The following is a 24,504-nucleotide window of genomic DNA, read 5'->3' on the forward strand; positions in this document are numbered from 1 at the left end:
GTCATGCGGGGGGCGGAGGGTCACGGGTGCCCCCTCCCCGGGGCGATCCGGTACCGGCGGGGGGGCACGGGATGGACACTCGACCTTCCCAATATGGCGGCCGCCAGGGTTCTACCCGACCTTCCCAAGATGGCACCCGCCACGGTTCCGTCCGACCTTCCCAACGTGGCGGGATGGCGGAGCTGGCGTCGTCAGCTGGGCTCGGCCGGGGCACTCCCGGCCTGCAACGGCGGCTCATCCCGGGGCGGCGAATCGCACCCCCGGTACCGCCGCGCTCCCCTCGCTCCTCTGCGCGCCCGCGGAACGGGGCGTCCCTGTTGCGGTAGGGGAGGGCAGACCTTCCCAAGATGGCGTCCGCAGAACCCTGCGCCGCTCCTCACCATGGCCGCCTGACCTCCCCAGCATGGCGGCGCCGCGCCGCTGCGCCCCGCCCACATCCGGTGCAGCCGGCGCAGGCGCAGGAAGCGGGGGGCGCGGCCGCCATTTTGTTTGGCGGCGGCTGGAGGCCGGACGGCGCCGCGGGGCCGCGTTTCCGGGTGCGGCGGGAGGAGGCCGCGGGCGGCGGGTGAGCGCGGGGGGCACCGGGACGGGGCCTGCGAGGCCTGGGCGGTGTCGGGGCTGCGGCCCGCCGGGCCTCGGTGCGGGGTACGGTGGCGCGGGGTGGGCGTGCGGGGTGCAGGGGGCCTGTGAGGAGGCCGGGACCGGCTGCGGGGTGCCCGGCAGCGGCGGGGTTCGGGGGCTGGAGGGTGCGCTGAGGCCTGTTGTGGGGAGGAGGGGGTGTGCCGGGCGCTTTCGGGGCGCGGGAGGGCGGCTGGGGGTGCTGTGAGGGCGGGGGTGCGCTGGGCCCTGCCGGGGGGGAAGATGGGGACGGTTGGGCCGGGAGCGGGGGGGCGGTTCCCAGGGGAGGCACTGGTGCAGCTGGGAGCCCCTGTGCTGTGGGGGGGTGTTGGCAGGGGGCGACGGGGGTGGTTCTGCGGGCATCCTCCCTCTGCCTCTCTGGGAGGAAGCCCCTCACGCTCTTCCCTTCGCCCCCCTCCAACGGTGCTCACCGGGGGAGCAGGGAGGGGGCCGCGTCCGTGTGTGGGCATCCACCATGGGAGGTTTGGGTGACCGGCTGTGCCGTCCTGGGCGACACGATGCTTCCAGGCCCGCAGTCCCCAAGGCAGTGTCAACGCCTGGTCGCTGCTCTGGGCCTGGCCCTGGCAAACTGCGGCCCGAGCAGCCTCTGCCTATGAAAATCCGAGCCCGGAGCGGGCAGCAAAGTGCTGTGAGTGCCACGGTGGAGGCTGAGCTCTCCCTTCTGCTCCGGGTAAACACCGCCACGGCTGCGTGCTCCCAGTCTACCGGCCCTCCCTGCCCACGTAGCCGTACTGCGTGCCTGCCCCTGCCCAGGCAGCGCCCCAGCCTTGAGGACCGAATTCCTGCTGCGCGTTTGTGCTCCAGACCCCTCCAGAGCCCTGGTTATAAGCAAACAAAATAAGTGGCTGATTGTTTTCCTTGTGTCCTTTGGGACAGAGGGAGAGCAGCAGCGCCGTGGCACGAGCAGCCGCAGCTTTTCCTCCCGCAAAGACTCAGCAGAATTGATGCGGTTCTCGCCTGCCCTTGAGTGTGCGTCTGGTCACAGCAAGCGGCTCTCGCCCACCCTGGCTCTCTGTTCACAGCATTCCCTGTGTGCTTCGATGTCCTCGGCTGTGACATGGGCAGGACGCGGATGGGGTCAGGCTGCGGGGTATGTGTGCCGCATGGGGACGATCCCAGCTGTGTCCGGCTGGTGTGCCTGGCCACCGAGCTGTCCCTGCTCGGGGCTCTGCTCCCATCAAGGTGTTGCTTGTTCTGGGTTTGTCCTGTCACAGAGGAGCCGCAGTGAGTCCAGAGCTGGGGGAGGCAGCAACCAGCGCGGGTTCGGGGCAACGAACCCCCCAGTGAGCCCAGCATGCTCTAAACCAGCTTATCCTCCAAATACTGCTCAGAGTTTTTTGGGTTTATCTCAAGTCGCCGTTGCTGTTAACCATGGCTCTGCTCCACCTACCCCGCGGCAGTGAGCTGGGTGGGGGCCCTAGGTTGTCCCCCCCACCTGCTTGGACTTGGGCAGCGTTTCTGGGGCCTGTGGGGTGGGATGCAGAAGGAGGAGATGCCGGCTGCCTCCTGACCCTCAGCTGACGGGTGGACGTGGGGAGCTGAATGCCTCGTGACTGCCCTGCTCCGGATTTCCCAACCCCGCCGTCTGGGCGGAACGTGGACTGGGGGCTGCTGCCCCCCTGGCCAGTGGGAAGGCGACGGTGAGGAGCCAGTGTGGCAGCGTTCTCTGGCCAGGTGGAGGCAGAGATTTTGCATGAAAGTCATTTCAATGAACCGCAGCCTGCACGCTGGGGTGAGCAGGAGCCCTTGGAGAGGTGCCGCGATCCCACATCGGCCTCGTTTTACCTTTGGCAGACTTGGCTGCGGATGGGTGCCCGCCCGGGTTGCTCTGGCCCAGCCTGATCTCTGGTGTGGAGTGTCGCTGCCCCGCTGATGGCTGCCAGAGAGGATCTAATCTGACCCGACTCTCTCCGCTGCCGAAGGAGTCGGCTCAGTTTGCAGATGAGGTGTGAATCCACCCGGATGTGCTCTCCGGGGCAAAGCTACCTGGCGAGCGCGTCCTTTGCTTTTCACAGCTCGGCTGCCTGCCTTTGTTCCTGCCTGTCTCGGCTTATCGAGTGTGTCGTGTCCCCAAGGTGTTTTGGCACTGCTGCTTTGGCCGAGTCCCCCGGGGAGACATCCCCTCTTTGCACCTCGCGTGACGGCGGCTGCGCTCCCCGCTGGCTCTCCCGCTCGCAGCCGCGCGTTGCTGCTGGAATGCAAAGGCAGAGCCTGTTTTCCCATGGCCACTGTGGGGCCCAGAGCACAGACCCCTCTTTGTGCTGTGGGGGGCGAGGGAGGGCTTGGCTCCGTCCCGCCGGGAACAAACGGGAACTGTTGGCCCTGCCGTGCCAAGCCGGTGCCATCTGGAGCGTGTGTCGCGTCCGGCGCTGAGAGGTGAGCGTGGCACGGAGGGGAACACGGCTGGCCAGTGCCGCCTTTACCACCACTGCCCGCCCCTCTGCCTCCCTTCTCAGTGAATTGGGTCTGTTTGAGTTAAATTTTTCGACTAAAAGTAGGTCTGCGGTTCCGCACCGTGGCAGGCTGGCTGGTGAGGCAGACGTGCGAGGCTGCAAAGCTTTCAGCCGCGGCGGCCGCAGGGTGTTAGACCCTGACACAACAGTCGCTGTGCAGAGAGCCACTCTGCTGCTGTTGGATTTTCCGCTCTTGCTGAACGCGTTACCTCCGAGGTGAGGAACGCCGGTCCCCCCCCTGCTTTCCGCCAGCACCAAGGTGATGGGGCACGTTCCAGGTCAGGGCTCGCTTCCCACTTTGCTTTGCTTTAAAGTGCTGTTGTCGAGGCGCTCTGGTCCTTGTCTGACCTACTTACTTACATCTGGCTGCTTGGAAGGAAGGCAGATTTGCTCTGCCAAAGAAGTAGCTTTCTGCTGGGAAGCAAAGGTGGGCGGAGGGAGCAGGGGGAAGGTGCCCTCTTAATGAGGGGCTGAGTGTTTTGGGTTTCTCCTGTGGGCTTTGCCAGGGCAGCTCTGGCACGAGTGCAGCTCCCAGGGCTTGCTCCTTGTTCTGATGTTCCAAGGTTGGTTCAAAAATTAAATGGTCTTTTCCAGAGCTGAGCCGGCTTCTTTGTCACCAGCCTCAGGGGGGGCTGTGGTACTGGGAGCCGAAACCTGCTGGGGTCTCTTGGTGTGGAACTGAATGTCTTGTCATGATGCTGGGGCTTGGGTGCCTCTCTGCTTCCTTTTGCCCATCCCCTTTCTTCCTCTGGAGTCTCCCGCATGTGATACCATAACCGTAGAAATTCCTGCTGCTCGGCAGGACTGGCCGCACCAGCCGGAGCCGTGGTGCCCTGGGCGCAGACTCTCCCTCTGGCAGCCCCCAGGGCGGAGGCTGCTTGGGAGGGATGCTCGCAGGGAAAGAGGAGAAGCTGCCGGGCGGGTGCGGAGCTTCCCCGGGAGCTCCGCTTCCCCCTTTCCAGCGGGAACAGGTGAGGTGAGTTGCAAATGCCTCTGGGCAGGGCTTGCCCGCAGCGTGGCCCCCAGGCAGTCTGGGCCGTGGAAAGACGTGGGTGTCGTGCCGGGATGCTGCGTGCCGGGATTCGGTGCTGCCGTGCTTGAGTGTCCTTGTCAGGTCTGACCTGCTGCCGTGGTGCTGCTCCTGCAGCGATGCAGGCGGCGCTTGCTTGTTCCCAGGGCCTGTCTCTGCTTCCTCTGGAGCAGCCGGGCACCTTCCCTGCCTGGCCAGTGGTTTTTCCTCCTGCAGGTGTGGGGCTTAAATCTTCCCTCGCCTGGGTTGGAGGCTGGGTCGGTGGCCCGCAGGTGCTCCTGGCTTTGCCCGGGAGCTGGGAGTGATGGGATTGCATCTGCAAGAACTGTCTGACCCCATCGATGAGTCTCTCTGTCTGTCACACCCCGTTACTAGATCACATCTCAAAGCAAGCCCTCCTCTCCCTCTGCGCCGGCTGTAAATTTGCAGCGTGTTCTTGGCACCTACCGACCTGAAAAGCAGCCGAGTGTGGATCCGACTGTGCGGAGAACTTGCTCTGACGGGGCTTGGCTTGGTTTCCCCTTGGCATTGACACAGGCGCTTCCTTCGCGCTCTTACACCTCCCGCAGCTGCAGCTGCCGCCGGGCCCTCGCCACCCTCGGCCTCCTGCCCCAGCGAGGGCTCCGTACGCCGCCCTATCGATGCTGCAGCCTGGATCAGCCCCCGTTTGTAAGGTTTCTGTAGCTTTAGGGTCTTGCACAAACATCAAGTGTATCCGTGTGTCCCAAAATAATGCTTAAGTGCTGGGTATTCTATGGTAGCTTGTCAGTTTTCTCCTAATGACTCTCGAGTGCAAATCTGGTTAGAGGAAAGATGCATTTCTTTAGCCAATTAAATTTTTTCGAAGCAGTCAGCGATGGTTTTCCGAGCGGCAGCTTCCTTTCTGTGAGGCCATTGTGCCTTTGGGGTGGTTCAGGGTGACTTTATTCTGCGGCAGGGACTGTGCCCTTCCAGTGGGCACCTCCCGATGGCACCCAGCGCCTTGCACTCTGCCTCGGTTACTTCCCCTGTGTATTCTGGATTGCGAATCAGCGCATCTCTGCTTGGCCTTTGCCTAGGAAAACCCTGAGAATACTTGGCCGGCTTTCATGGAACAGCAGGAGACCTTGCGCTCCAGCCCGGCTCTCGCTCGTCTCCTTCAGGGCTGCTTCCCGCAGCCGGGCTTGGGGCAGCTCTTGCAAAAGAGTCGTCACGGGAGGCTGGTGGGCAGAGCCCCCGCGCCTCCGGCCTGCAGGAGAGGGGTGGCAAAAGGGACCAGTGCCGGGGGACTCTGTCCTCAGCCTCCCTGAAAGCCCCAAAAGTCAGTGGAGGAGGAGGAGGGAGGGAGCATCACAGACTCAGGAGGTGGGAGATACCCCGGGGGGGGGCGGTGTGTGTGTGTCCTGGAGGCTCCTGGCCAGGGCAGGGGGGGCCAGCCCAGCCCTGGGAGCTGCCTTGTGCGCGAAGGGGCGGAAGGGCTGCAGGCAGAGCAGGGGGCAGCTGCTGCGGGGGCACTGCGGGGTCTCAGGCGTGTTTAAGCGCTCTGCCCAAGCGCAGGCGGAGGCTGGTACAGGGGTTTAAGCTGGAGCCGGTCCTGTGGTATTTTAAAGGCGCAGTTATTCTCCATGCAGGCTCACGAGCAGCAGACCTCCAGGCAGCGCGCGTGTTTAGCTCATGGGGTTTCACCGCGATTTTTTTTTCACGGTTGTAACTGAACTCTCTGGGTGGGGGCCGGGGGACTGGGCAGACCACTGGCTTTTCTCCTAAAACACCGGCACAGCCCATTTGCTCTCATGGTGCCGTGACCTCTTGCGGAGATGCTGCCTGTTGGGCCCACGCACCAGGGCAGGGCCACCGCTCAGACACAGAAATGTCAGTCCTTCGGCGCTGGCCTGGCATCGCTTCTGCCCGGAGGGTGGGTGGGCTTGTTGCCAGCCGCTCGGATATGGGGGTGAGTCTGGGAGAAAAGCTTGGCGCAGGGGTTTGGTTTGGAAGCGTGGCCTTCAGCGGGGGCCCTCGCCGATTAATGTGCTTTTTTTGGCAGAGGGTTTCACCTGGGCATTTTGCTGTCCCTGCCTGCGACTCAGAGCCGTGTCGGCAGACGCTGCAGCAGCAGACGGTGTCAACTCAGGGTGGCAGGCTGGAGCTGGAGACCGGTTGCGGGCTCCCGTGTAAGCCGCCGGTGCCGTAAGCTCTGCACCACAGAGCGCCTGGTGCTGTTTTACAGAGAACTTAGCCCCCTGTCGGTTTTGAGTGACGGTCGGAAGAGCCGCGGGTTCGTTCCTCGCTCTTCCCTGGTAGCGTGTCAGCCGCGGCCTGGCAGAGACCAAAGACTGACGCTGCGCTGGGTTCGCTGTGCGGAGAGTCTTAGAGGTGGCTCGTTAGCGCTTGCCTCTAAACGAACTCTGTGTGAGTGGGCCCCAGCACTGCTGAGGGGAATTAAAAGGCTCTCGGAGGTGGCTTGAGCCCTTCTCTGCTCCCTGTCCTACTTGGAGCAGCCTGAGGCCACCAGTATTTCCCTTGTTCCCCTTGCACCTCGAGGAGCTCCCGGCTCTGTCGGCTCCCGCATGCAGGCTTCGTTTGCTCTAAATGCGCAGACGGTGTTGGAGCCTGCGGTGAAGGGGATGGCGGGTCGTTGGCCGTTGATAAAAAGGCATTTTTATCAGAACGCGAACACCACTGGTCTCAGGAGCCACTTTCCATTCAGCAGTGTATTGTTCTCTGTGAGGCTTGGGCAGTGCAGCACGTTATTCCCAGCCGTGGGTCACCAGCGAAGCAGCCGGGAAGTCCCTGTGTCTCCCGCCGCTTCCTCCCGCTGGAACAATCGGAGATGTCCGTTGGAGAGAGTGGCAGCTCAGAGCGGTTCCTGCCCGGTCCCCTCGTGTGCCACCTCTCTCTCCTCGGCTTCCTTTCCCTTCTCGCCTGGTACATGGGACGGGGAGAGGCAGGGAAGTCTGCGGGCCCTCCTGGGACGGGCTTTTCCTGCTCTTCCCTTTGCTGCAGCCTAATGTCAGGACACGATTCCTCGCTCCTGATTAAAGGTTTCCTCTGCCAAGTGAACCGAGCTGCGCTCGGTGGAAAGCTGCTAAAGGCCAGCCCGACTCTGGGGTCCCTTGGTCAGGGCTGGGGAAGCCGCGGCTCCACCGAGGGCTGTGGAATTCGGCCCCGAGGCGTTAGAAACTTTTGTGTTCGGGGTTTTGTTAAAAATGCATTGTCAGTGACCGTGGGTTGTTAATAATTCACAGTGAACGTCTGAGTCCCGCGGGGCTGGAGTGTGTCTGTCTGTCTGCACGCAGAGATGCACCGGCTCTTTGAGACGCTCCAAATCGAGATGGCAGCTCGCTCTCTTAAAGCATGCTGATACGATTTTAAAAGCCTGAATGACCTTAAATCCTGCGATGGCTGTCTTTCGGGATAAATTATTTATGTCGCATCTTCAGTGCTGCCGGAGCCCTTGCTCCTCAGGAATGGGCAGAAATGTCAGGCTTTGGAGGACAGGGTCTGAATTTGGAAGGCCTGTGCTCAGGGTAACAAGGAATCAGGGTTCGGATGGGAAGAGGCGGAAGATAAAGGCGCCTCGCAGGGCGGGGGCGGGAGGGAGGGTGTTTGAGAGGTCCAGCCTTGGAAGTCGTCCCCAAACCGGTGCAGCCGCATTCTGCAGCCGACATCAGAGGGCTGGAAATTCCTCTTGATCTGCAGTTCAAAGCCGCTGCCTCCCTGAGGATGAAGCGCTTCATCTCGGGTTTGCAAATGCAGGCTCGCTGCGGCAGCGAGGGTAGCTGTGAAATACAAATCCGCCACGGCGCCCAAATCCCCCTGAAAAGCGAGGAAACGCGCTTACGGCGTCTGAAGGTCACTGCTGCCTGTCCCGTTAAAAAAGCAAACACTGCCCCCCCCCCTCAAGGGATGAGCAGAATCCAGGGCTCCTTGCTGGAGAAGGCATTTCATTTCACTTCACGGCAAATGGGGACTTGAAAAATGCCTGAAAAACGTGGCGTGTTGTCCTGTCCAGGGCAGATCTGGCTAATCCAGCCGTTTTACGGGACAGGGTGACTGCCGACTGCAACATTCTTAGTTTTTAATAGTGTTTTGAACCCAGGGTTGGCAGGGGAGTCCTGATTTGAAACAACTGCCCCAAAGTCGGTGCTGCCGTGGGGCGAGTGGTGCCGTGGTGGTGGTGGGGTCCAGCGTGGCTGCTGAGCGGCAGCTCTGGGAGCAGCTTTCTGCAGGGTCACCTTGATTTCGGTGAACTAACTTTCCTCTGAAGTGATAGCTTTTCACACGTTTTCTTCCTCTCGGTTTTCTCACAGCTTTCTCAGGTTTTGTTTTTTATTTTAAAAGGAAAGCTAACGTGCAAACCTGCCCCTCCTGGCTTAGCCGAAGACGAGCTCTCCTCTGCGCTTTGATCTTGCGGGTGTCTCTCTCTCACTGCCCTGATTCAGGTCTTTCAAACCACTTTCCCTGCAAGCGCAGTGAGTTGCCGCCGCGGCATATGGAGCTCTCAAAGGCTCAGATCTGGCTTGGTGAAAGGATCCCTGGTAAGGAAGAACAAAGGAGAAGAAATGCAGAGAAGTTGGCTGTCGGAGCAGCGTTGTTTCAAAGGGCAGAGTTTCCATAAGGCATACGCCAGACATTAAGGGGTGGTAAGCAGTGCTGGGAGAACCCCCCCTTTTTTTCTTTTCTTGGAGGATTTAGCTTGTGTCCCCCTAATGTTTATCAGCTCTGTCTGTCTTCACGAACATTGAAGATCTAGGCTTTATTTTAGAGACAGACACAGATCACTCCAGCATTCCCACCCAGAGCTCTCAGCTTTTCTCGTGGGATGAAATAATCAGCAGCCACCATGTGCTGAGTTCGGTGCCTCTTGATTTTGGTTTTTCAATGTGACCTTTGCCGTTAATCCACAACCTGAACGGGGCCGTGTGCTGAAACAAAATGACCTGTTTCTCAGGAATTCAGCTCCAGTTTATCCTCAAGCTGCTTTAGCTTAAAATCTTCTCTCCCCTCCTCTCTCCCTCTTCTAGGTCAGAGCCTTTATCTGAATGCGGGTTTCGGTGCAGCACTAATTTTAAGGGCATGTTAGATACGGGAAGATAATGACTCATGGTTTTCTTTGTAAAAATACCCCTCTCCTCCTCGGCTGTGCTTACAGGAGGTAATGTTGCTGTGGGATTGTCCCTGGCTGTTCTGCCTGACCCAAGGCTTAGGTGGGGGGCAGCAGGACAAACGGGGGGGACCCGCGCAGCGTGCTTCCCTTGCAGATGTGGCAGTCGCTTGTTTTCTGGCAGCCGACAAACCCATCCATCCGTCTGCATGTGGCGAGGCGGTGTGTCCCTGTCTTGGGAGTATCTGAAGGGGCTCCTGTGACCCCAAGTGCCATCGAGGTGCAGAGCTGGGTGGGAAATGTCACCCTGTGAGTAACCAGCTGAAGCAGGAGCGTAACAGGGAGGTGATGTGGGTGTTTCTGTTCCCGTGAGTCGGGAGCAGAGGTGACGGCCCGCAGTGCTGGCACCGCTCCTGTGCTGGCTCAGGCCTGTGACACATGAGACCGAGTCAGGAGTCTCATTACCTGGCATGTTTCTCAGCTGTATTTCTGCTAATTACCTCCAGCTGCTGCTGTTCAAACAAGGCCGGGGCTCTCCTGCCCGTCCCCTCCCGCTGGTCGTGCTGCAACACCGTCACGCCGTCTCCCTGACGTCACGCTTGCCCTAGCAGCAGCTTGCACTGTCCCAGCCCTGCGATCCCACTGCGGGGTGGGAAGGAGCACGGAGGAAAAGCGCTCCTGTTGCAACATGTCCTGGCAGCGCTGGCACGTCCCAGACAAGCGCATTATGAGCCGTCTCTGATCTTCCTTTGAGAAAGGTACAGGCTGAATGGCTTTGTCGGGCTTCGTTCCAGTCTGTGGAGTGGCCTGGCATGGTGGGATTGAAGATGAAATCGCTGGACGTTGGCTCTTCTGTGCAAGGCCTCAAGTTCCGTCCGGAGCAAAGTGGCACCATAAGTGTCAGGGGAAGGTGCATTTCCGAGAGGCAGGAGTGAGGTGGCTTCCCCGGTGAGGTGGACGAGGACCCACTGAGTCACGGTGGGTTTGAGCTGGTGCCCTTCCCGGCTCTGCAGAGGAGTGGCTGGTGCCGCCAGAGAACTTGAGATCTCAGATGACTTGGAAAACACCAGAAGGCAGAGGGTGAAATGTCTTCCCAATGAGGGTGTCTGTAGTTGAGGAGTTTCTCACTCAGTAGAAGAGCTGCTTTTAATTAAAAGGCGCTTTATTTATTTATTTTCCCGAATGGCAGAGAGCTGGTGGTTTGCTGGAGGGCAGGGGAGCCGCTGGCATCGCAGCGATGCTGCCGGTCCGTTTTTCCTGTTCTCAAACCTCTGACAGGGAGTGGGAATGTCTGACACGTGAGGACGGACCTGGTATTATTCTGGCCTCCTGTGTACTGTGGCATCAGTAAATTGCAGTTTACCTAGTCGAAGGTGAGTCTCAGAAGGGATCTGGATTTTAATGCCCGATACAAACCGTTTCAAAGGTTGTGGGCACCTATGTTTCAGTGCCTGGGTCGTAAAGAAACTTTCGCTGTCATGGTGGGTATATCTGTGACCACTCTGGTCGCTTGCCCTGGAGGTCAGGGATCAGAAGTCGGAAGCTTCAAGGTGTGAAACTATCGGGTTCTTACCTGGTGTTGGCATTGTGGTCCCCTCCAGTGGTTAAGGAACAGGTTTTCCTGGGGGAAAGACATGTGCGGCCTGGAGAGGGGCATATATCCCCCGCCTCTCGATCTGCCCTGAGCACCCGAAACTCCCGGGGTGCCGAGTGAGGCCTCCAGTCACCACATTCCTATTCCCTGAGCTGGTGCGGCCGGGACGGCCTTACCTGTGCTGCTGTCAGAGGCACGAGCTTGCCAGGGGCCTGTCCTGTGATCGCCCGGTGATTCAGGCTCATCTTCCTGTTCCCGCTTCCTCTGTGCTCAGTCTCCGGCGCCGACCGGACCTGATGGGCTCTGTGGAGCCCCACTGATGAAGCGCTGTGCGGGCTGGGAGCCATTGTAGGTAAGCCGTGGTGCGGGACGGATTCATTTTGGGCGTGTGATTTGGGCGTGAGATGGATTGAAATATCATCAGATCGATGCTGGGAAGGCTTGTTTCGCTGCTTGCTGGGGCAGCTTCACGGGGGGCTTTGGGTTGTGGAAATGGAGTGGGGCGCAGCCAGCCTTCAGGGTGCTGGGAGGTTATCGACGTAAAATCCGAGTGGTTTGGAAAATCTGCTTTGTCTGTCAGGGCTGTTCGGGGACGGGAACGTCTCTCCTTGCGCAAGCCATAGGACAGCACCGCGCCGCTTCGTCTGCCTTTGCTCGGTGATCCGTCTGGCAGATCTAACGGCGGCCGTGGCTGGAGGGGCCTGCTGGGGACGCGTGCCAGGGCTGGCCGTGGTGCCTGCTGACGGGCTGGAGGCTTTCAGCTCCTGTCGCACTTCCACGTGAGCAGCCTCCGGCTGCAGATAAAGGAACTGGATTGATGGCGCAGGATTAGCTTGGCCGGGTTTTCTCTGCTGAGCAAGGCAGTTGCGTGAAAAACGTCCTGGGTTTCAGCTGCGGACTCTGCGCTGGGGTGAGGGCCCTGGTGGTTTGGGGTGGCGGGGTCGTGCTGGCTCCCACTTCTGGGACATGCTCCTCCGGGGTGTTGGGAGAACCCGGCAGCCCTTTTGAGCCATCTGGGAGAGGGCAGCCCCAGCCTCTGCCCCACTTGAGGAGCTCCAGGCACAGGGCAGTAGCAAGCTAGCCTGGGGCCATGTTTCTCTGTCACCAGCTCACCAGCTTTCCCCTCCAGTCCCTGACCGCTTCCTCCCTTCCTGCAGGCATGAGTGACCAGGCTTGTCCCCAGCACTGAGCAGCCAGAGCCGCTGGGAACTGGGCCAGGATGCCGATCCCTCCTCCCCCGCCGCCACCGCCTGGCCCCCCGCCGCCTCCCACCTTCAGTCAGGTAGGGAGCTGCCCGTTGCCCTGGCTGGTTGCAGGGTGGGGAGTTGGCCTGTCTCCTCGTGGTGCTACTTGCCCTGGTCTCTGGACCTCCTCGAGCCCGGCCTACAAGAGCTTCAGGTGACCCCGGGCTGTGCCTCAGTTTCCCTTGCAGCAGACTCTGTATGTGGAAGGGGCTACATGTGGCTTTTCTTTGCATTAGTGTCTTCTGCTCCACGGCAGCTCACGGTGGGGGGAGAGCAGGGGGTCTGGCACGTGGCTGTAACTGAGCTGGGCCTCGGGGCTAGGTGGGACGGGGTCTCAACCTCTCCCGTCAAGCAGCAGCGTGACCCCCTGGGGCAACCCCATCACTTGCAGAGAGCACCTGGAGGAGGCTGTTTGCTGGCAGGGGGTGGGGGTGCCTCTGGCTTTGGCAGAGGAGAAGCGGGAAGGTGGGGTCGGGCTGTGGATCGGGGTGTCCATGTGTACAGATGAGCTCCTGCTGAGCTGCTGCTTGTCTCCAGGCGAACACAGAGCCTCCAAAACTGAGCCGAGAGGAGCAGCGGGGCCGTGGGGCTCTCCTGCAGGACATCTGTAAAGGGACCAAGCTAAAGAAAGTGACACAAATCAATGACCGGAGCGCACCGATCCTAGAGAGTGAGTACCTGCCTGGAATGTCCCTGGGAGGCACTCAGCCCCATGCTGGGTGCTGCCGTGCCCTTCAGGATGGCTTCTGAGCTCTCACCCATCTGGTTTCCAGCAGCTCCTCGTTGGAGGAGCTGGTAATACCAGGCTTAACCTCTCTGCCTCTTTCATTTCAGAACCCAAGGGCAGTGGTGGCGGCAGCTACAGCTCTAGCTCAGCTGCGATCCAGCCAAAGGGCGGCCTCTTCCAAGGCGGCGTGCCCAAGCTCAGACCCGTGGGAGCGAAGGACAGCTCAGGTAAGGGCCGTCTGACTGCGGTTTGCCTGGGGGTTCCCTGGGGAGGTCCCGGAGCAGGTGGGGGTTGAGGATCTTGCTGTGTTTGCCTGGGGATTTCAGCTGGTTAGAGACAGGGACCCCAAATCAACACCCTATGTGTGGCCGCAGGAAAGCTGCGCTCTCTCCGTGCCGCAGTGTCCCGCGACAGGGCCCTTGGAGGGCCTGAGAGTCGCGTGTGTTGCTGAACGCTTCTCTCTGCTATTTTCTGTGGCAACCTGCCTTCCAGCCAGCCAGAGCGCGAATAGCAGTGGTGAGAGAGGAGCCGTGTGTGGCTGAGCACGGTGCCAGCTCCCTGCCTGTGCCAGACAGCGTTCCCCGCGGTCTGGCCCCGCTCGGCCGAGCAGGCAGGCTGCCCTGGCTCTGCGCAGGCTTGAGGATGAAGCACGTCGCTCTTGCTGTCTCCTGTCCCGTGCCGTGCCTGGACACTCACTCTTGCTTTCTTTCACCGCAGACAGCTCCAGTAAGCAAACCCTGCAAGTCCCCGGCTCCAGAGCAGCCGCCCCCAGGCCCCCGGTGCCGGCCAGCAACAGCCGACCTCAAGATGATGGTGACAACAGCCGGGGCTCTCCCCCAGAGCTGCCGCGCACGCAGCGGCCCTCCCTGCCGGACCTCTCCCGGCCCAACACCGCCGGCAGCACCGGCATGAAACACAGCTCGTCTGCCCCGCCGCCCCCTCCACCGGGACGCCGTGCCGCCGCACCTCCCGCCCCTCCACCGGCGCACGGCGCCAAGGTCTCTTCCTACAACCGGGAGAAGCCCCTGCCACCCACCCCGGGACAGCGACTGCCCGTGAGCAGGGATGGACCCCCCGCCCCACCACCCATCAAGCCCCCTCCCTCCCCAGTCAGTATCCGAACGGGGTCGGGGGCTCAGGGCCAGTCTCTCGCCCCCCCGCCACCCCCTTATCGGCAACCCCCCGGTGTCCCCAACGGCCCTTCCAGCCCCATCGAGTCCGCCCCGGAGCTGCCGCAGAGACACAACTCCTTGCACAGGAAGACGCCGGGCCCTTTGCGGGGTCTCGCGCCACCACCGCCTGCTTCAGCCTCCCCGTCTCTCCAGAGCAGTCGCCCCCCTCCACCAGCCAGAGACCCCCCCAGCCGGGGAGCAGGTAAGAACTGTTCGTTCTGCTGGGCCTGGCTCCTTTGCGCCGTGGTGGGTCAGGCTGTGGCTGCCTGCCCCCGGGGTGTTTGGTGGCTGGCAGGAGATGCCGGGGGAAGAGTCAGCACCAGGACACAGCGAAGCTTCTCCTGCTCGTGGCAGTCGGAGCAGGGATTGAGCCAGGGGCAGTAGCGGGACTGTCATGTTTAATACGTGTCCCTGGTCCTGTCCTCTGATTATCCAGCTCCTTTCACGCCTGGGTTGTGGCTGGGCAGCTGCTGCCTGTGAGGATGGTGTGTTGTCCTGGGGTGGGATGCGAGAACATGGTGGAGCCAGAGCTGCATACGCTGTGGCTGCTCCCCTGAGCTTCCTAAATGTTACTGGGGTGGTGACAAAAAGCTGCAGCAGAGCAGGGAGAAACCTTTCCCTTGGCGGTGGCAGCCAGACAACCTCGCTCAGCGCCCAGGAATTGTCCTACCCGTCTCTGGGCTGGTTTTGGCGCTGCACGGGCCAGAGCGCAGCTGGTGATGAAGGCTCTGTCGACGCTGGTGCAGGGTTTTGGAGTCGGGCACCCTTCGAAGCTGTGGCTCAGTGAAAACCGCTTGCCATTCCCCCTGTGCACAGGGAGCTGGGCGCGAGCGTGTCCCCACTGCTGGGAGCGGCGATGGCTTTGCCCCAGTGCCCCCCGGCCCCGGCGCACTCCTGGGCTCTGCGTCCAGACCGCAGCTCCCGCCTGGTCCCCTGCCAAGCCGCTCTGTCCTTCCGGCCCTGCCAGAATCCCTCCTTTGAGTTACGGCTGGGGATCTGCTCTGTTAGTCTGTGTGTAATTAGCCTAATGGGGAGCATGAACTGCCACTGTGCATCCGTGGGAGGCTGGGCAGGAGCGAGAGGTGGGTCGGAGGGGCCGTGGGTCCTGTTGCCGCCTCAGTGGCAGTGCAGATGTGGCTTCCCAGCCCCAGCAGGCAGCATCTTGCCTCCGTGCGGGAGCCGCTGGCCTCAAATCCTTGCCTGTGCGGGCTCGTAGCTGCCCCTCAGATCCCTCTTGTACAGAGGTGTGGGCTGGGAAGTGTGTGGGGGCTGGAGCAGCCCCACTGGGGGTGGGAGGTGAGCCGGGGGCGTGTGTGCGGGCTGGCCGGTCCCCTCCGCTGCAGCTGAGGAGGAGGAGGAATGCAGATGTCAGGAATGAGCAGGAAATCTCTGCTGGGTGCGCGTAGGAGCATCCCTGGGCCGGCCGCGCTGGCTGCCGGTGCGGTCTGGCTCCGCAGCTGGCCTGGAAAGCTACCGCGGAGGATGTCCTTGGCCCTGCTGCCGGAGGGAGGGTTTGCTCTGGGGATGCCGTGCCTTGGCAGGCTGCGGTGGGCCGTGCCGCTGCTGACCCAGCTCTCCTTGCAGCCCCACCGCCCCCTCCACCGATACTGCGAAATGGGGGGCGTGATGCCCCCCCACCTCCGCCCCCCTACAGACTGCACGGCTCCGCCGAGCCCCCGAGCCGAGGGAAGCCGCCACCACCGCCCACGAGGACGCCGGCCGGGCCGCCGCCGCCACCTCCGCCGGTGCGGAATGGGCACCGGGACTCCATCTCCACCGTCAGAGCGTTCCTGGGTGAGTGGGGCCCCGGGTGCGGATCTGCTGTTCTCCAGGGGCGGGGTGTGGGGGGGTGTTGGAGCCTTTCAGCTTTAGCTGTGCTCATCCCGAGCCTGACCCGCCCCTATTTCCCCCTTCCCTGCAGATGACTTTGAATCCAAATATTCCTTTCATCCCGTCGAAGACTTCCCAGCCCCAGAAGAATATAAATACTTCCAGAGAATCTACCCCAGCAAAACAAACAGAGGTAAGAGGGGAGGAGGTCTCCTGCTGTCCCGTGTGGCCTGGCTCCCCTCCTGCGCTCCGGAGGGTGGCAGAGGTGACAGCACATGGCCACCCGCTGTCCTTTTGTCCCTGCGCAGGGTGGATCAGGAGCCCAGGACTCTGCACGATCCATGTCCTTCTCTCTGCAGCAGCATTGCCCCGGGGCCTGCACGTGCTCCCCGTGGTGCCAAGCCCCGCAGGCAGCCTGCTGCGCTCGGGGGGGGCCCCGAGGATTTGGGCTGTGCGGATGTGTGTCGTGTCCCCCCCCGCACCTGCCCCCTCTTTTGCCTGCTCAGCCTGCGCAGAGAAGCGCCGCAGGGCTTGTTCCTGCCTGCGCTAAGCGCCTTTGGTGCTGGAGCGGTTACAAAAGGACCCCAGCAGCCGCCCCCCGTGGCTGAAGCTGGAGTTGGGCGGGGGCTGGAGGGGGTTAAAGAGCCCCTGCGTGTCCCGGGATGGGGCCCTGAGCGGTGGCGCTCGGACCCGGCGCGGTGCAAAGTGCCCTTGCTGCGCGCCGCTGCTGCGCGTCAGCCCTGCGGATCCCGCAGGAGACTCCGGGGAGAATGGGATGCTCGTTTATTTTTAGAGCGATGAATGTTTAATGTGGATTTGAAAAGCCCTGAGCTTTCCATGCGTGCTGCAGCGGCTGGTTCCAGTCGCAAATCCCAGGCTCCAGATCTCTGCGGGGAGGATGAGGCGGGGGGGAGCCGGCGCAGGGCGGGGGGTTGGAGGAGGGAAAGCGGACGTGCCGCATCCCGCTCTGCGGAGCACTGGGGGGGTGATCCTCTGAACCGGGGGGCAGCCCAGCAGCGTGGGGCACGGCGTGCCAGCCACCTCCGTGCGGGTTCTGGTTTCAAACAGGCTTTCTTCTCTTTCAGCTACGCGTGGGGCCCCCCCTCTGCCCCCCATCCCCAGGTGAAAGCGGGCTGCACAGGCAGATTGTTCCTGAGCAGAGAGACGGATCTCCCTCCCCCTTCTCAGACGGACCCTCCCCATCACCTGCCCCCCAGGATCCTGCATGAGAAACTCCCTGCCTCTTCGGTTTTCCCAGCTGCGCCAGGACGAGCCGATGCCCCCAGCCCTGCTCTCTCTGCCAGCCCACCCTCAGCTACGTGCCCCCCCCGCCCCGGGACTCGGTGACTGCGCTGGCAAAGCCCGACGGATCCTTTTCTCCTCGTTCGTCGCAGATCCCGGGTCCACGAGGACTTGGGGCGGCCGCTGAGCCGCGTGTGGTCAGCTGTTGGGGACCGGAGGTGGCCCCGTGCCCCATCCCTCGGGGCCGAGCAAGGGCCTGGAGAGGAGCTGGGGTCGGCTGGGAGACGGACGCGCTGCGGGATCGGCGGCTGCGCCGGTGGCGGACCAAGGGGGAGCCGGGATGGGCCGGCAGGGCCTCGTTACCCCCCCGCAGCTGATTGCTTTTTTGCACAGGAGCCAGTGGAGGAGTCAGGCCGGGGGGGGCGAGTGGGACCAGCCAGGGAGCCCCCAGCGGCGCTGGGCAGGGGCCTGGGGGGCAGCTGGGGGGAGGGACGCCCCCATCCCTGCTCCCACCGGGGGATGTCCCTGATGCCACCCTGCTGCATCGCACCCCAAAACGCCCCCCCCCCCCCCCCCCCAGCCCACGGCTTTTCACCCTGCTGGGTTTGGATGTGGCAGCCCGGCTTTTAACACTAAATTACCAAACTTGGAACATTTTAACGAGAAGACACTAATTGCCCGTGGAGGGAGGAAGCCGGGGGTGCTGTTACGGGGGGGGGGCTCATTTGTTCTGTTTCCTACACGGCGGGGGGGGAGCATGGGGGGACCTGGGGCCGCGGGGGGGGGCGCTCTGGCTGACGTTTTGCCTTACACACTCCCCGTCCGACTGCTGGCACCGGGCCGGTTTCTCTGTATTTACTCACAGTCCCTGGGGGGGGGGACACACGACATTAACCGTAGTTACTGATCTATTTTGTACGTTGTAAAAAAAGCTTGTACTGTAGGAGGACGGTGGGCGCCCTGCGGCTCTACTGAACCCCCCCCCCGCCCAACTCTCTTTTGGGGTTGTTTTGGGGTTTTGGGTTGTTTGTTTTTTTTTTTTTTTTTTTTTTTTTCTACCAAGGTGGGAACTTTCCGTGTTTGGGCTGGAGCGAGGGACACGGGGGGCGTCCAGCCCCCCCCTCTGCCCCCCCCAGCGCTGCCGTTTGGTTTAAATAAAGGTTAAAAAAAAAAGGTTCTCCCTGAGCGCTGGCTGCCCCTCCCCAGGTCGGGGGGGGGGCGGGGGTGAGGGTCTGTTTTAAGAGGAAACAGAATAATAAAGGAGAAGCTTGAAATGGCGTTTAAATAAAAGTAATAAAGATACAGGACTCTGCGAGGGCACTGACTTGGGGCGGGGGGTGGGGGGGACGGGACTGGGGAGGGGGGTGCTCTGTGCCCCCCCTAGGGACCCCCTCCGCTCTTTCGGGGGGTGACCAGTACTCTGCCTGCAGCGAGGCTGGTACTGGGAGCACTGGGAAGAACTGGGGAGGTGGGATAGGGGGTGCGGGGAGCAGGGGGAAGGCAGGATTGGGGGGGATGGGGGCACTGGGAGCGGGGGGGGGGGCCAGGACTGGGGGCACTGGAGGCAGGGTGGGGAGGACTGGGACGCAAAGGCCTCGGCAGACTACAACTCCCAGCATGCCTTGCGCCCTCTCCGCCCACCATCCCTCCCGGCAGGCCCCGCGCGCCCTCGCCCATTGGCTGCCCGGCGGCGCCCTCCCCCCCTCCTCCCGCCGCGGCCCTTGGCGCGGGACGTTGCGATTGGCGGCGGCGGCGGGCGGCGCAGCCAATGAGGCGGCGGGGGCGGGGCCGCCTCGGCCTGGTGGCGGGAAGTGCCGGAGCCGGGGCTGAGTTGGCGGGAGAAGGTCGGTGGTGCCGGGGGTGGGGGTCCGGGGTTGGGAGGGGGGGACGCGGGGGGGCTGTGGGGACACGGGGGGGCTGTGGGGGTCAAGGCTGTGCTGGGGGGGGGAGAGGTATCGGGAGCGGAGATGTGTCGTGGGGCTGGGGGTGGCGGGAGAGCAGGGCGATGGAGGGGCCGGCCGGGAGCCGCGGGGCTGGGGGTCCCTCTGCCTGACCGCTGTGTGTCCCCCCCGCCCCGGCTCCATCCGCAGACCCCCGCTCCTGCCATGGCCAGCAGCAGCCCGCAGCGCCAGCCCACCATCGGCTTCCCCCGCAGGAGGAGCGCCCGCCGCCTCGCCGCCCCCCCAGCTAAGAGCGGCCCCGACCCCCCTGCCCCGCGGCTCCCGCCCAGCCCCCGGGCCTCGGGCCCCGCCGAGCTCGGCGCACACCCCGCCCGGCCCGAAGCGCTGCCCCTCAGCCCCCGCAAGCGCCTGGGTGAGTCCATCCCCCCCCGCTGCCCCCTCCCCTGGGACCCCTCGGGAAAAGTTGGGGGGGGGGGGGGATATCCCTTTCCTAAAGCCGCTGCGGGGCTGGGACCTCCCTCCCCTCACCCCCTGCAGCAGCTTCCCCCGCTTTCAGGAGGAAAAGGTGCTCCTGGGGGGCCCTGTGGGGCTGAAGGGCTGCCCCGTGGAGGGGGCTGAAGCACAAAATTCCCCCCTGGGGAGAGCAATGGGGGGGGGGGTAACGAATGGCCTCTTGGTCGCTGCTCTGCTGACCCCCCTCCTCTGCAGGCGACGACAACCTCTGCAACGTCCCCCGCGCCCTGCCCTGCTCCCCGGCCAAGCGCAGCAAGGAGAACCAGGGCCGGCGCTTGCTCTTCGGCGACCCCCCGGCCTCCCCCGAGAAGCCGGGCAGCCCCGGCCTGTCCCCACGGCGTGGGGGGCAGGAGACCCCCCGGAGCTCGGGGCTGGGCGGGCAGCCTGCCCGCGCCCGGCTCTTCAGGCAGGAAGGTGAGTGTCATTGGAGAGCGGGGGGGACAGGGTCCCGGTGGCACCGCAGCCCCCCCTGAGCCCTTTCCCCCCTTCTCCCACCCCCCCGCCATGGCGCAGGCACATGCTACCAGCAGGTGAAGCGGGTGCTGCACGCCGCGGTGCCCGACCGCCTCCACGGCAGGGAGAGGGAGACGGGCGTCATCCGGCAGTTCCTGCGGGAACACGTTGGCGGGCGCCGGCCTGGAAGCCTCTACATCTCCGGAGCCCCCGGGACCGGGAAAACGGCCTGTCTGAGCCGCGTCCTGCTCGACTGCAAGGTGTGCCGCGGGTTGGGGGGGGGGGGGGAGTATCTCGATTTGGGGGTGCAGGTGGAGTAGGTTGGCAGAGAAAGGTGGGAGGAGTGGCAGGGAAAGGTGGGCAGCGGCGTAACGCTCCCGTCCCCGGCAGGATGAGCTCGCCGGGAGCAAAACCATCGTCCTCAACTGCATGGCGCTCAGCAGCCCGCAGGGCGTCTTCCCCGCCGTGGGGCAGCAGCTGGGGCTGCCCGCGGCCACCGGCCGGGAGGGCGTGCGGAGGCTGGAGAAGCAGCTGACGGCCCGGGGGCCCATGGTGTGAGTTTCCCTGCCCCGGAGAAGGGGGGGGGGGACGGTGGTGTGGGGTCCCCCCCTCAACACACTGAGTGTGGCCAGCCGGGAGAAGCGGCCCCGGCAGCGGCTCCCCCTGCTCGGGGTGCTGCGGATGGGCCGGGGGGGTGGTGGGCAGAGCCGGGGCTGACCCGAGCTCCCCCCCGCCACCCCGTCCCTGCAGCCTTCTGGTGCTGGACGAGCTGGACCAGCTGGAGAGCAAGGGGCAGGACGTGCTCTACACCCTCTTCGAGTGGCCCCGGTTGCCCAGCTCCAGGCTGGTCCTCGTGGGTGAGTGCGCGGCGGCGTGGCCCTGCCGCCTTGGAGACCCCCCCGACTATTTTAGGGGGGGCTGATGGTTTGGTTTGCAACCCCCTCCCATCCACCCGCTCCCAGCCTCATCCTTCTTCCCTCCCCTCCTCACCCCGCTGTGCCCGCAGGGTTGGCCAACGCGCTGGACCTGACGGACCGCAGCCTGGCCAGGCTCGGTGCCCGCCCGGCCGGTGGCCCCCGGCTGCTGCACTTCCCACCCTACACCAGGGAGCAGCTCACCGCCATCCTGCAGGAGCGGCTGGGGCAGGTGGGGACACGCGGGGACATGCGGGGGACACACACGGTGGGGGGGGGGGCGCTCCGCCCACGGGGGCGGCAGCGCTGACACGGCGCCGTGCCTCGGCAGGTGGCTGGTGACACCGTCCTGGACGCCGCCGCGCTCCAGTTCTGCGCCCGCAAGGTCTCCGCGGTCTCCGGTGATGCTCGGAAAGCTCTGGATGTCTGCAGGTCAGCACCTGCCCTGAAACGGCGGTGCCGGGGCCAGTGTGGCCCCTGCGCCGGGGGTGCCCGTGCCGGGGTTGCCCGTGCCGGGGCGGGCGCTCAGGGCTGTCTCTCCCCAGGCGCGCCGTGGAGGTGGTGGAGCTGGAGGTGCGGAGCCAGACCCTGCTCAAGCCGCTGCCCGGCGGTGAGTGGCTGCTGCGCCGGAGCCAAAGCCCTGCGGGGGGGCACACGGGCACCTCCGGGCCGGCCCCCATGGGGGTCTCGGGGTCCCTTTCTGGGGTGCCTCCTCTGCGCTGCCTCTCGGCCCTCCTCGAGGTCCCCTGCAGCTCTGTCTGTCCCGCAGGTGACTCCCCGGTGTCCCCCGTCCCCAAGCGCGTGGGTCTCCCGCACATCTCCCGCGTGATCTCGGAGGTGTTCGGGGACCGGCTGGCGGCGGGCGGCCGGGGGCCCCAGGGCGCCTTCCCGCTGCAGCAGAAAGTGCTGCTCTGCTCCCTGCTCCTGCTCGGCCGCCACCTGCGCGCCCGGGAGGTGACACTGGGGAAGGTGAGTGGCCGTGGGACCTTCTCGGGGCTGGATTTGGGGAGCGGGCGGGTGTCCCCGGAGTCTCCTTTGGGTGCCATGCCGTGCAACGCCTGCCCTGCCTTTCCCAGCTCCACGACGCCTACAGCCAGGTCTGCCGGCGGCAGCAGCTCCCCGCCGTCGATCAGGCCGAGTGCTTGTCCCTCGTCACCCTCCTGGAGTCCCGCGGTGTCCTGGAGCTGAAGAAGGCCAAGGAGGCTCGGCTGGCCAAGGTACCGTGGGTCCGGCGGTGGGGCAGGGGTCCGGCGGCGGGGCAGGGGTCTGGCAGTGGGGCAGGATCCGGCAGTGGGGCAGGGGTCTGGTGGCAGGGCAGGATCCGGCGGCGGGGCAGGGGTCCGGCAGCGCGGCGCTGAGCAGCTCCTCTTTCCCCCAGGTCTCCCTGAAGCTGGAGGCGGCGGCGGTGGAGCACGCTCTGCAGGACGCGGCGCTGGTGGGCAGCATCCTGGCGCAGGGGCTGTGCTAACGCCCCCCCCGCCCCCGACACCCCCCTCCCTCGGCTGCTGCCCCCCCCCTGGGATTTGGGGACACGAAGGGTTTGTCTGGGCCGCGGTGGGAGCAGGGAAATGGCTCCCGCAGGCCTCGGCTGCTGTTGTTTGAGTCCTGCCCAGGGTCTCTTTGTCCAGGGCAGTTTTATTGATGTTATTAATATTATTATTAATATTATTATTATTATTATTTTTGTGTGGCCGGAGCTGGGAGGCGGGAGGCTGGCACCCCCCCAGCTTTGCGGCACTGGCCGTGGGCGGTGGGTGCTCCGGGGGCCCGGCCTCGCTCCCCGCTCTGAGCCATGGACGCCTTTGCTCCTGGGTCCTTCCCAGGCGTCATGAGCCCCCCCCAAACCCCCCCGGCTGCACGAAGGATGGGCCCAGTGCTGGGGGGCGGGGGGGGGTGGGGTGGGGGGGACAGCGGGGCCCCCTCCGTCTCCTGCCATTAATAAAGTCGTTTGGGTTCAGCGCTGGCTCCTGCCTCTGCCTCCCCCCGCAGTTCCCTCCCTGCCCCAGAGCTGGGGGGACCCTGCCATGTCCGTCCCCCCCCATCCCCTCCCCTCCCAGACTGCAGCCCCCTTCCACCCCCAACCCCCCCCCCCCCCAGCTCCTGGCCCCGGCTCTTCCGCTTGTGTTAAATAATAGACGCTTTGACCTAATTTTGCAGCTTCCCTGGCTGGGGGAGGTGGGGGGGGCCCAGGCAGGCAGGGGAGCGGGGAGGGACGGGGGCTCCGTGGGTGCCCTGTCTCCAGCCATTGCACCCCGCTCCAGCCACCCCCCCTCGTCCCCCAGGACCCCTGGCTGCCCCCCAGCAGCTCCTGGCCAGGGGTGGGGGTGGGGGCTGGGTCCCCAGCGTGCCTCAGTTTCCCCTGGCCCCATGGTGTGGTCCCAAATGTGTGCCCACCCCATCCTGGCCCTGCTTCCCTGGGCCCTTGGCCTTGCAGGGTCCCCACGGGGTGCGTGACACGGGGACACTGGCCCTGTCCTTGCTCTGGGCACCCAGGGCCAAAGCTGAGCCTGGCGGGGCCGCTGGATGCCACTGTAGAACTGGGTTGTCCCCCCCTTCCCACCTCCCGTTTTGGCACGCTGTGGCACTGCCCGTCCCCGCTGTGGCAGGGGACACCTTGGGGACAGGGTGGGCTCTGGCTGGCAGGTCCGTTCCCGGCCGCCGTTCTGCATGGGGAGCAGTGGGGAAACTGAGGCAGGGGTGGCACGGCAGGGCCGGGGGTGGCAGCAGCCCCAGCCTGGCCCCGAGCGTGGCTCAGCCCGTCGCTGCCGCGGGGTTATTTATAGCCGGAGCTGCCATGTGTCAGACGTGTGCGGTGGCACAGGGCGGGTGGCGGGTTCAGGCCAGGCTGCACCCGCTCTGCTCCATGTCCCTGCCGCCTCGCCATGCCGGGGGGCTGAGGGGACCTGTCCCCTCGCACCACGGGGACAAGCGGGAACTGTGGCCTTGCCACCCATCACCAGGCCGTGGGGCTGAGCGGGTACCGGCATCCCCACACCTGTGGGTAGAGCTGGGCTGGGCACCATGTTGCTGGGAGGGCCCCTGGTCCCCGCGGGCCGTGGCGGCCACATCTTGCCCTGCGCCAGCCCCGTGGCCGTGACGCAGCCCCACGGCGCGGAGCCATGGCACGCGGTGACGGTGGGTGGAAGGAAGTGGCTGGCAGCATGTGTGACCGCAGTGACGCGGCGGTGACGTGGGTGGGCACCACGATGTCCCTGCTCCCCGCATCCCCCTGGCTCTTCCATCCCCCCCTTCCCCGTGCCCACCGTGGGCAAGGTGGTGGCTGTGTGTGGTGGGGGGGCAACCCCACATCTGGGCCCAACCAGCCGTGCTGGGCACCCCACGGCAAGGCTGGGGGGTCCCCGGTCCTGGCACTGTCCCCAGGGTGGCCCAGCTGTGTGGTGGGGACGGGGACAGTGAGGTGGCGTGGGGGACGTGGCCCCGCGGCGTGGGATCGTGGCTCCCCTCGCCGTGCCAGCCAGCCGGGATGCCCGTGGCCGCGCCGGCCCCGGCTCCGCTCTCTGCCGCAGTGGATGAAAAATCGATAGCGCAGACGGATTCAGCCGCGTGGGTGCCGGAGCTCCCGCCGGAGCCGTTCATCACCGCTCGGTGAGGGGCCGGCAACGCCGCCGCGGGAGCACTGTGGCTCGGGGACGCGTCCGCTGGCACCCGGACACCCCGGGACACCTACAGCGTGGCCGGTAGCTGGGGC

At 64.5% G+C, this 24,504-nt stretch overlaps 2 protein-coding genes across 4 annotated transcripts; both read left to right on the plus strand.

The window, feature by feature from the left end:
- The first annotated feature begins 456 nt into the window (after positions 1 to 456).
- On the plus strand, positions 457 to 17,571 carry WIPF2 (WAS/WASL interacting protein family member 2). 2 transcript variants are annotated; one of them, XM_074562195.1, is made up of 8 exons: positions 457 to 565; positions 11,957 to 12,081; positions 12,581 to 12,713; positions 12,878 to 12,997; positions 13,488 to 14,144; positions 15,527 to 15,736; positions 15,864 to 15,965; positions 16,858 to 17,571. In XM_074562195.1, the coding sequence occupies exons 2-8, from the start codon at positions 12,019 to 12,021 to the stop codon at positions 16,896 to 16,898; spliced, it is 1,326 nt and encodes a 441-aa protein (XP_074418296.1). In that variant the 5' UTR covers positions 457 to 565; positions 11,957 to 12,018; the 3' UTR covers positions 16,899 to 17,571. The 2 variants fall into 2 exon arrangements, with proteins under 2 accessions (XP_074418296.1, XP_074418297.1); XM_074562196.1 differs by lacking the exon at positions 457 to 565 and adding an exon at positions 8,938 to 11,709.
- Positions 17,572 to 18,694: 1,123 nt separating this feature from the next.
- Positions 18,695 to 22,678, plus strand: CDC6 (cell division cycle 6). 2 transcript variants are annotated; one of them, XM_074561983.1, is made up of 12 exons: positions 18,695 to 18,858; positions 19,105 to 19,327; positions 19,624 to 19,842; positions 19,942 to 20,141; positions 20,272 to 20,435; positions 20,632 to 20,738; positions 20,888 to 21,027; positions 21,127 to 21,227; positions 21,341 to 21,405; positions 21,565 to 21,764; positions 21,872 to 22,012; positions 22,174 to 22,678. In XM_074561983.1, exons 2-12 carry the CDS (start codon positions 19,120 to 19,122, stop codon positions 22,261 to 22,263), a joined length of 1,635 nt encoding a protein of 544 aa, XP_074418084.1. In that variant the 5' UTR covers positions 18,695 to 18,858; positions 19,105 to 19,119; the 3' UTR covers positions 22,264 to 22,678. The 2 variants fall into 2 exon arrangements, with proteins under 2 accessions (XP_074418084.1, XP_074418085.1); XM_074561984.1 differs by lacking the exon at positions 21,565 to 21,764.
- The last annotated feature ends 1,826 nt before the right edge of the window (positions 22,679 to 24,504 follow it).

The sequence above is a fragment of the Larus michahellis genome, chromosome 18, assembly GCF_964199755.1.
Source record: "Larus michahellis chromosome 18, bLarMic1.1, whole genome shotgun sequence".
NCBI lineage: Eukaryota > Metazoa > Chordata > Aves > Charadriiformes > Laridae > Larus > Larus michahellis.

What these genes read in the sequence shown, in the direction of transcription:
- WIPF2 (XM_074562195.1), top strand. Translation starts at nt 12,019, where the DNA reads ATGCCGATCCCTCCTCCCCCGCCGCCACCGCCTGGCCCCCCGCCGCCT. An exon ending in GGGAGCGAAGGACAGCTCAG is followed by an intron (nt 12,998 to 13,487) that starts GTAAGGGCCGTC and finishes CTTTCACCGCAG; the next exon opens with ACAGCTCCAGTAAGCAAACC. An exon ending in CCCCCCCAGCCGGGGAGCAG is followed by an intron (nt 14,145 to 15,526) that starts GTAAGAACTGTT and finishes CTCTCCTTGCAG; the next exon opens with CCCCACCGCCCCCTCCACCG.
- CDC6 (XM_074561983.1), top strand. Translation starts at nt 19,120, where the DNA reads ATGGCCAGCAGCAGCCCGCAGCGCCAGCCCACCATCGGCTTCCCCCGC. An exon ending in CCGGCTCTTCAGGCAGGAAG is followed by an intron (nt 19,843 to 19,941) that starts GTGAGTGTCATT and finishes GCCATGGCGCAG; the next exon opens with GCACATGCTACCAGCAGGTG. An exon ending in AAAGCTCTGGATGTCTGCAG is followed by an intron (nt 21,228 to 21,340) that starts GTCAGCACCTGC and finishes GTCTCTCCCCAG; the next exon opens with GCGCGCCGTGGAGGTGGTGG.